The sequence below is a fragment of the Synchiropus splendidus genome, chromosome 9 (genome assembly GCF_027744825.2).
Source record: "Synchiropus splendidus isolate RoL2022-P1 chromosome 9, RoL_Sspl_1.0, whole genome shotgun sequence".
Lineage (NCBI taxonomy): Eukaryota > Metazoa > Chordata > Actinopteri > Syngnathiformes > Callionymidae > Synchiropus > Synchiropus splendidus.
In genome coordinates, this window is record NC_071342.1 from 23,716,923 (window position 1) to 23,726,536 (window position 9,614).

Consider the following 9,614-nt stretch of genomic DNA (forward strand, 5'->3'; position numbering starts at 1 on the left):
TTTAACATTCCAAAGTTCCTGACACCATTATGGATTTAGTCATTTGCATTCAGACATGCCTCCAATTGACTATATATGGTTGCAACAACCTCTTTAAAAATGCGAGAATGGACTATTCCCCTTATCGGTATCATGGCGAAGAGGGTTTAAAAGAGTTGTTTGTCTAACACACACAGTGGTGTAAATATTGTTTGGATCACTGACCAACAAAGGAAAAGTAATTAATTTAATAAAATTGAGTCGAAGAGAGTATCACTCTCAGAAATTAAATGAATAAATAAAATGTTCTATATCATACTCTGCCAAAAAAAATGCAACATGAAGGCATCATAATAACTAGGTTATTATAATTGGGTTTGATTTTGGTTGAGAGTTTAGCCATTTGTTTTGGATTGTTTTTGGTTTGTCCTTCATGTTGTGTTGTGAATCTATTTAACTTTTTCCATCTCATAATTCTCAACATTAAAAAAATGTTTCTTGTATGTATGTATGTATGATTGTGGTTTGATATATTATTATTATTATTATTTAAACATGCCGGTCCCTTAACTCTTGACCTGGTTACAAATATTTGTGATGTGTTTCCATCTACATTTTCTTTGCAGAAACGTATACATTTGATGACAATTTTTTCAATGACATCTTGAGCATTTCAATACACTTGACTTAAGGAGAGAATAGCAAATGTTCTGTTTATACTTCAATGTGTGTGTGACTGTGTTGGTTGTGCCATGGGACCAGTTCTACGGTGGTAAATATTAGGGAGGTCCCTAGGTTTGTACAGGGAACAAAAAAAAAAAATCATATTGAAAAAATTTGCTATTATTAATTACTTGTAAGTACTCTTATGTCAGTACTCGCACTTGGTCGACAAAAAAGACGTAGTGTGTTAGACTAGATATCCTTTATTTGTCCTACTTTGAATGAATTCAAACAAAATATTAAAGTAAATATACATATTTGAAGATTCATATTTGTTTAATGTCCAGAAGATGGTGTAAAAAGTGAGCATCATATAAAGTAATGAAGTAATGTCTCCTTATAAGCATGATAGCAGAATTTATGAGAATAAACAAATATCAAACCTCTGAAGCAGAGGGATCAACAGATATTGATGGCGCTGTTTGAAATGCACATTACCAGGGAGGGGGAAGGGCTGGCGGGGACGAGGTTGGAGGCATTGTCCCGTCGGGAGTCGATCAATGGTTGCATCCTGTGAACCTACCCTGGAACATGGAGAGCACTCCCACCAAACACACACACACACCACAAGCTAAGTGGATGAGGGACTAGGATCCGCACCAGTCATCGCCCAAACACCACCCATGGGGTAGTGGAGTGATGCTGTGGTATCCTGGAAAACACGGGAAAGCACAATGACTGGCACCCAACAGCAACGGCAGATTCAAAGACACGTAAGTGCTGTTGGATATTTTCACGGTTACACTCTTTGAGCCTCGGCCAGGCTGCTGTCAACAAGATCAAGAGTCTCTGTGATTGTTTTCATCCTCCTTTTAAAGGAAGATCATTCTTTTCCTGATTGTCCAATGTTTTGATTGTTGCTATAACATAATTATTATTATTATTATTTTTTTAAGCGAGAAGTGCGGCGCTGCCATTTTCATCAGATGTTTGTGTTGTTATTCCAGTCTGAGGGCATGTGGCACTGACGTGGGGAAACGCTGACCATGGGCGACTGGAATCTTTTGGGCAGCATCCTAGAAGAGGTCCACATTCACTCCACAATTGTGGGCAAGATCTGGCTCACCATCCTCTTCATTTTCCGCATGTTGATCCTGGGGGCCGCCGCTGAGGACGTGTGGGATGACGAGCAGTCAGAATTTGTTTGCAACACTGACCAGCCGGGCTGCAAGGCGGTGTGCTACGATCGTGCCTTCCCCATCTCGCTCATCCGCTTCTGGGTGCTACAGGTCATCTTTGTTTCTGCGCCCTCCTTGGTCTACATGGGACATGCCCTCTACTGCATCCGGGCGCTGGAGAAGGAGCGACACAAGAAACGGATTCAGATAAAGGAGGAACTGGACGAGACGGATTTAGCATTGGACGAACACAGGCGGCGAGAAAGAGAGTTGAAGAGGCTCGACGAGCAGAGGAAGGTGAAGCGAGCGCCATTGCGTGGATCACTATTAAGAACTTACATCATCCATATCCTTACACGTTCCGTGGTGGAGATATGCTTCATTATGGGGCAGTATTTACTCTACGGTATCAAACTTGAACCACTGTACCGATGTGAGAGACTGCCGTGTCCGAACAGAGTGGACTGTTACGTTTCACGGCCCACAGAAAAGACCATCTTCATGGTCTTCATGATTGTTATTGCTTACGTGTCTCTATTTCTCAACATACTCGAAATATCTCACCTGGGCACGAGGAAAATCAAGCAGACACTTTATGGGGAGAAGTACACCGAAGACGACAGCCTCTTCTACAAGTCCAAGCGGAAGGCATCACACCTCTGTGTCATGAGCAATACATCACCACATAATGGACCTTTGACACAGAGTTTCCAAGTCATTCCAGAAAAACATATAAAGACACCTGATGACCCTTGGTTCAGACTTAACCAGGATCCCCTGAGGCGCAATATCCGAGCCGATCTGGGCGATGATCAAACTGGTGCCATTTGTCCACAAGCTGGGATGCTAACAAGCTCCGAGCCAAACTCTGAAATACAGTTCCTCCCCAGTGAGAGCCAGGGATCACCTTACAATCATGAGGATACCCACGGGTCACCACAGCTGGCTCCGCTGGAGGCGGTGATGACCAGCAGCAGCTTCCGACCCAGTCTCATGAAAGACTTTGGGGATAGAGTGGAGTCCATGGGTAGTGATGCCCTATTGTCGAATCCCAGAAAAAATAGTTTTCTGATTCGGCCGCCATCTGAAAGCTTGTCATCAATCAGTGGAACCATGAGCCCGTCTTTGCACTCCTCAGAGGAGTCAGATGAGCTGGGGTCCTTGCAAGGAGACGTGCCCATGATGCCACCGCCTGGGGGACGAAGAATGTCAATGGTAAGTGAAGTGATAGGTTATCTACAACTGTTGCTTATTTATTGGACACATTGGTTTGTTTGGCACCTTCATTTCTACTGAACAATGATATTTTCACAACAAATAAGGTAACAATGAACGTGAAACCATAAAAAATATACAAATAAATATATTATTAAATAAATCAAAAGGGAGTCCCACGTTTCTTTACATCATACTGTTTTACATTTACAGTCTCTCTTTCCTCTTAGTCCATTTCTTCCATCTATCTTCAAAAAGTGCCTCTTGCAGTTTAAGCCGAACTGTTATAACAATGTAAAAATACTAACAATATCAGTCCATTGTTCATGGGTTGGTGGTTTAAGTAAAATTTTAACCAGATATTGTTCTGTCTGTCTGTCTCTTTGGGCAGTGAGATGTTAAAGAGATGAAATACATCTGGGGTTAGAGGCACGAGGCACATCATAATGCAATATAATCTTGTAGTGTATCATTTTAAAAAATGTTTGAAGTTTAGGGCATTTCCAGAAATGTGTGAGCGATTCGCAGCTGTCACTTTCCTTTCTATTTCTTTCATTCTTGGTGTAATCTGATCCATTTCCCTCCATACTCTCTCCATGTCACTGAGTTGGTAGATGTCTGGTCTTTTCTCCACATGTTAAGCCAGTCATCAGCACATATCTGAATATTTCATGTGCTCTTTTCTCTTTTTCCTTTATATAGTCTGTTGATGCATTTGTATTTAATGATGAACACAGTTTGGATATAACCCTTGAATTGTTCTGTTTATAGGCTTTAACCAATGTTTCCGTGGCTGTAGATTTGTCTGCCAAGTGCTCCAATATTATCTGTTTTCTATAATAATCTCTAAATTGTTGATTTCTAGAAAAATCCATCCCTCCCCAAACCATATTTATCTTTCAACATTTCAAAGGTTTCAAGTTTTTCTCAAGCGTGCACCATGCTGTACCTCCCTTGTAAGACCAAGTACATTTATTCCGTTTTAACTGAAATGACTCTTTTAGAATCATATGTGGTGTGTAGTTACATGGTAATATTCCTGTTTTTGTAACAATTATTTTAGAACCAATGCCAAAGACTAACAGAGCTAACAGAGCTAACAGAGCTAACAGCTAACGTGACGTCTCACTTCAAAACTTTACCAACACTTCAAAACTAAATGCAGAATGTGATTGTTGTTCTAATGAAGAAAGTCAGGGCAAGGGATGTTAAATATTTGTCTGGAAACTCTCCAAACTAGAATAAAATCAAAGAGATTGTGATTAGATTAAATCAAATAGTTATTTAAAGTAAAGTAAAAAAAATGAATCGTGATATATTTTGTCATATTGTCCTGCCGTTTCTAGAAAAATGTCAAACAAATGCACTTTCTGCATTTTCTTTCTGCAAATAAAATGTATTCTCACAAATTAAAAGGTATTTTCTACAAGTCTTTCAACTAAGCAGCTTCCACAGGTGGTGAGCCTCGGGATTGTTTCAACCAACAATGTGCTGTGACTTAAAAAGGGTTGAAAAACACTGCTCTAATGTGTGCAGTAATGTCATCTTCAAACAATCCTATTTTGTGTTCCATATCGTTGATGTCATTGATGTCTTTGTTCTGATGTATTGCTTGTGCTAAAGGTTGGATAAGTCGTGCAAACAGAGAGGGTGAAAGGCAGCAACCTTGTTGTGTTGATCGCCCTCATTTAAACGATCGTGTTGAATGGCCACCAAGTTTGATTTTTGCATTAGGTTGTTGACATAATGTTTTGATACAATTGATTGATTTTTCGTTGAATCCAAAGCGTTCGAGGGTTTTGTACAGAAATTTCCCAGTGACTCGATCAAATGCTTTCTCTGCACAAACACTCATTATTGCCAAAGTGTCGGTTCATTTCCTGCTAGATCAATGATGCGTAACATTCTTCTGATATCTTCATGTGCCTGTCTATCTTGGATAAATCCAGTTTTATCTTCATCTATGATATCGGCAAGGAAGGTCGACAAACGTTTGGATAGAAGTGAGGTTTAATTTTCTAATCTATGTTTAACATTGATATTGGTCTATAATTATATTATGGACAGATCGAGAGGTGATGTTGCGCTGCTTCTGTTCAACTGGCATCTGTCACCAGGGGCTGGCAGAGCAAGTCATCTTAACTTGAGCATTGGCCCTGGTTTCTCCCATTTCTCTCCTTTATCTCATCCCTGATCCTCATTGGTTTCTCCTCTCCATGTGTCCAAACCATCTGAGTCTGGCCTCCCTTACTTTCTCCACGTCCCTCTGGTATACTTGTTTCTAATCTTGTCCTTCCTTGTCACTCCCAATGAAAACATGAGCATCCTCAACTGTGTCTGTTTTAGGGCTGCAACTAACCATTATTCCGATCGTCCACTAGTCACCGACTCACCTAACGATTGGTCGACTAGTCACCATACGACGTGTACAGGTTGATGAACACGCCAACATGGCTGACTGCAGGGTTATAAATCATAGATATAAATTTTAAGAAAATGTATGTAGAATGTTGTCAGGGCTTGTTCAGAGGCAGATGCTCTATTGAAACTTAAGTTGCTCAAACTGTGGTGTGAAATGTATATCTCCTTTGATGTGTCCTTGATGTGAACTGGTATCGGGTTGCTCAGGTCCTGAGCCTCTTTCGTCCTCGTACAGCGGATTGCGTAAGACAACGATAACATCACGACTAGATGACTGATGAAACCGTCGCCGACTCATTTAATAGTTGACAGACGACTATACCAACAAGTTGTTGCAGTACAATGCTTTTTAGCTCTGCTTCCTCTAACTCATCTCTCAGTACTGTCCCATAGCGCTTCCCTGTCACTCCAGCTCCTACTCATCTGTTTTAATCCCAGTCAATGACGCTGTACAACAGATCCCAAATACAATTTTCGCTCACTACTGTCTTGTCTTCACTGGTTCTTGTATTCTTGTATCCAGTTTGTGAGCTCCCTCCTCTCCTCCCCAGCTCGTACCTCCACCTCCCAGCTTCTCCCCCAGCTCATCTCTACTCTCACTGCAGATCACTGCCACCCCTGATGAGACGCCCACTCTCACCTTGAATCAGTCACTCCTTCAGCATACAACACCACCCTCCCACTGTCCTGCTCACCACCATCACACTTCTCTGGTGCCCCTGACTCCATCTTACAATACCACACTTCCTTCCTAGGGGCACTGTCAGACAGACAGACAGATAGAAGCACAAACCAACCCCTTCCAAAACATAACCTCCTTGGCGAAGGCAGAAAGAAGACGAGGAAGACAACCATTAAGGTTCATGGATGAGATAAATGAGGACATGAAGAGAACAGGAGTGACCAGGGAGGATGATCAAGATAAGTGAAGCTGACTTTCTTTTTTCTCACTTTTTTACAATTGCAATATACAAATGGAAAAAATGTTTTTCTCCCCTAAAATGAAACAAAACATAATTACAAAATGAACCCCACAGAAAAAAATACACACAAAAGGAGACACATACCAAAACTTAAACTACTAACAAACAAAAATACACCAGTCCGTAGTAATAACAAAAAAAAGGATAACTCAAGCTAACTAGAATTTTAAACGAATCTGGTATGAGAGTAAAGGAGAGTCTTTCCAGTAGTTTGAAAAATGAGCCCCAAACCTTCTCAGATGTATTTGATGAAGTCTAATCTTTTCTTCCAATTTTAGGAAAAACAGAACATCTCTCACCAATGAATAAAAGTAGGGGGGTGGCACTCTTCCATTTTACTAGAATTATTCTGCTGGCAAGTGGGGTCACACAGGCTACAGAGTCTTTTACAGACGAGGACAGGGAAGGTGAATTTGAGATTCCAAACAATGCAGTTAATGGAGTGGGTGCCACATCTTCACCTGAAATCTGAGATATGGTGTTAAATACCCAAAAGTTTTCGTTTCAAAACATCTTTCCACATCTCCCTAGAGAATACTATGCCCACATCCTTCTCCCATAGTGAGTTCAGCGAGTCCTCTCGTAGTTATTTTACGTAGTTATTTTCAGTATAATAACATGAAAAGAGTCTATTAGTGTGAGGGAGGGGAGTTTAAAAGATATCCAGGGTTGATGTATCAGGAAGGCTTAGGAAAGATAAAACTAAAACATAAAACTACATAACTGTGAGTACAGTATGTGAAGCTGACTGTCTGCACCCATGATGAGAAATGCCAGTCCACAAAAAAAGATGCTGGCTATTTATTTTTTATAAATCACAGCCAGCATTTTCACTTTTTTTATGTTTGTTCTCTTTATTTGACAGGTGGATGCAGCAGTGGGCGATGCAAAACTCGAGACCAAGAAGACCTCAGAGGTTATTTCATGTGTGACTTGGGGAGATTTCTGCAGTGTGGCCCTCCTAATACAAGGTTTTCTCATCTGATGTTGGACATGTATGTGTTACATATGTGTTGAAATACCACAAACAAAAATGTTGATGGTTGTTTTTTACCAGAAATTCCTGGATGTTTTATTGCAGTTTTGACCATGAATACTGTGAACATGGATTTTGTCCAAATCAAAATAAAACACATCACGTTTCCTTGAGTGTCTTATTGATGAAAACCTGAGCCTCTTCAACTGTGACACATCTAACTCTGCTTCTTGTGCTTGTGTCTGCGCTACTGTCTCTTGACCAAACATCACAACAGATCTCTTTTCTTTCCTATAGAGCTTCACTTTCACTGGAGCTGCTACTCTTTGATCACACAGAGTAGCAGGGCAGTGACATGCGCCAACACTGTTTGGATGTTGTGACCACCTGTTCAAAACCTTCTCGGTGTAACCACTCGTACATGCATGAAAATAACAGAAAAACAGAGTTCACAATAATTACCAATGGTGTGACCAAAAAAAATATAATATACATAATGACATGGTTTTTACATGAAAATTATTTTTATTTATTTTTTGTCTGCGGGCTACCATGTTGGTGACCCCTGGTTTAGACCGACCCCTCTGTTATTGTTGTTCACCCAACAAAGGCGTCCAAAGAATTGATGCATACGACTGTCATATCTGTTGTCATTTGCAGCGCCTACCTCACAAGTCAGAAGTCACATGTGGTCGGCTGACAGCACAATGCATACTGGTTGAACCAGACCTTCAGTTGATAGCTATGGGCATACTGTGAGGAGACACAAAAATGGATTATTCAGTTACAGTGCTTTAAACATCAGAGATATATTTCTGCCAATATAATTATTTTCAATATGAACTATGAAGGGAAGCATGTTATAATGACATTCAATCATCAAAATGATAGTACATTTCCACACTCGTCTGTCAGCAAACCAAGCAAATTGATGTTGTGCTTTCTTAGTTCATCTTTCACAGAATTTGGGTTTGTTTATAGATTCTTGGAGCTTTTGACCACCACAACAGTGGTTCACATCTTCAATTGAAAGTTCTTGATGGCTGAACTAACCTTGAATGACAAGTCTAGAAGAGTTTTTAATAAAGTGCTCTTCTGACGTTGCTGACGAAAGGACAGGTATCTAATCAGATGGGTTCTGTCTGGAACCTGTGTTTCCACAACTTGATATCAGTACCTGACTCCCGCTTCCTAAGCCAACATAACCACCCATTTCACTGTATTGGCATGTTCTGTGAAGCACCAAGGTTTTTGTTCTGAATCGAATGAGAATTAAAAGTGATTCATCAACTTAGAATGCATTTCTGAACAGTTGGCTTTCATTTTGTCATCCTCAGAGTGTGTTTCTGGATATCTCCTCTATCATGAAGAAGTAAGGTTCAGTTGAGGGCCACTGGATCCCAGCTCTTGCACAACCTCACGGCCCGCCAATGATCCCGCCAGCACATTGATCAATGAATTTGGTTCCATGGCCTGAGCAGTTCCAAGTGCTGTTAATGAGTGAAGCTGATGTACCTTTTATTAAAATAAACTGAATACAATTTTGTATTTGTGTTGGATTCATTGAATACCTTTATTAATGCAAGCTTACTTATGCACTGTCTTGTAATGCTCAACTCATGAATTCACGTTTATTTCAATCTCCTGTACTGCGTTGATATGAATCACATGTGACATTAAGTTACTTGCATTACGTTTTCATCAACCTGTTATAACTTTATTACATTTGTCCAATATCAGAAGAATCAGAATCAGAATCGAGATGAAAAGAGGACAGATACAAGTCAAATTTGAATGAACCTACACAGGCGATCCAAGAGGAGCAGTGATGTCACAGGGCATCATTTTGATAAAATAGAGGCCCAATCCCATTTCTCAGCATTTGGTTCTGAGTGCACTCCACTATGAAGTTTCCTCAGTGATATGAGTGATGTCCCTATGATGAGGAAATAATTTACTCCCTGGAATCGACACAAGAAAGAAAAACAACTTGAGGATTCCTGAAAAGGTTTGGAGGGATTCGTGGCAAAATCAAAGATGATGTGGGTTCAGTCACCTCAGTCCTCAAAAATGCAACCTCTCACGGAGTGCATGGCCGTCTCAACATTGAGGTGCAAGGTTGAGGAAAGTGTGGTTTTGAGGGCTAAGGTTGAGTGTTAAGACTGAGGCCTACAGAATACATGTAAGATAAATATGAGC

The 9,614-nt window shown here is 40.4% G+C and overlaps 1 protein-coding gene across 3 annotated transcripts; it reads left to right on the plus strand.

Annotated features, from left to right (window-relative positions):
* Window positions 1-1,202: 1,202 nt before the first annotated feature.
* Window positions 1,203-8,941, plus strand: gja10a (gap junction protein alpha 10 a). 3 transcript variants are annotated; one of them, XR_008415771.1, is made up of 4 exons: window positions 1,204-1,415; window positions 1,650-3,035; window positions 6,212-7,434; window positions 8,753-8,941. XR_008415771.1 is itself a non-coding variant. In XM_053874313.1 (3 exons), the coding sequence occupies exons 2-3, from the start codon at window positions 1,689-1,691 to the stop codon at window positions 8,789-8,791; spliced, it is 1,386 nt and encodes a 461-aa protein (XP_053730288.1). In that variant the 5' UTR covers window positions 1,203-1,415; window positions 1,650-1,688; the 3' UTR covers window positions 8,792-8,941. The 3 variants fall into 3 exon arrangements, 2 of the variants coding, with proteins under 2 accessions (XP_053730288.1, XP_053730287.1); XM_053874313.1 differs by lacking the exon at window positions 6,212-7,434 and having other exon boundaries at window positions 1,203-1,415; XM_053874312.1 differs by lacking the exon at window positions 8,753-8,941 and having other exon boundaries at window positions 6,212-7,521.
* Window positions 8,942-9,614: the final 673 nt, after the last annotated feature.

Excerpts from the sequence above, each read along its gene's own strand:
- gja10a (XM_053874312.1), top strand. The coding sequence starts at position 1,689 with ATGGGCGACTGGAATCTTTTGGGCAGCATCCTAGAAGAGGTCCACATT. Across the intron at positions 3,036-6,211 it reads GGGGACGAAGAATGTCAATG|GGGCACTGTCAGACAGACAG; the intron begins GTAAGTGAAGTG and ends CTTCCTTCCTAG.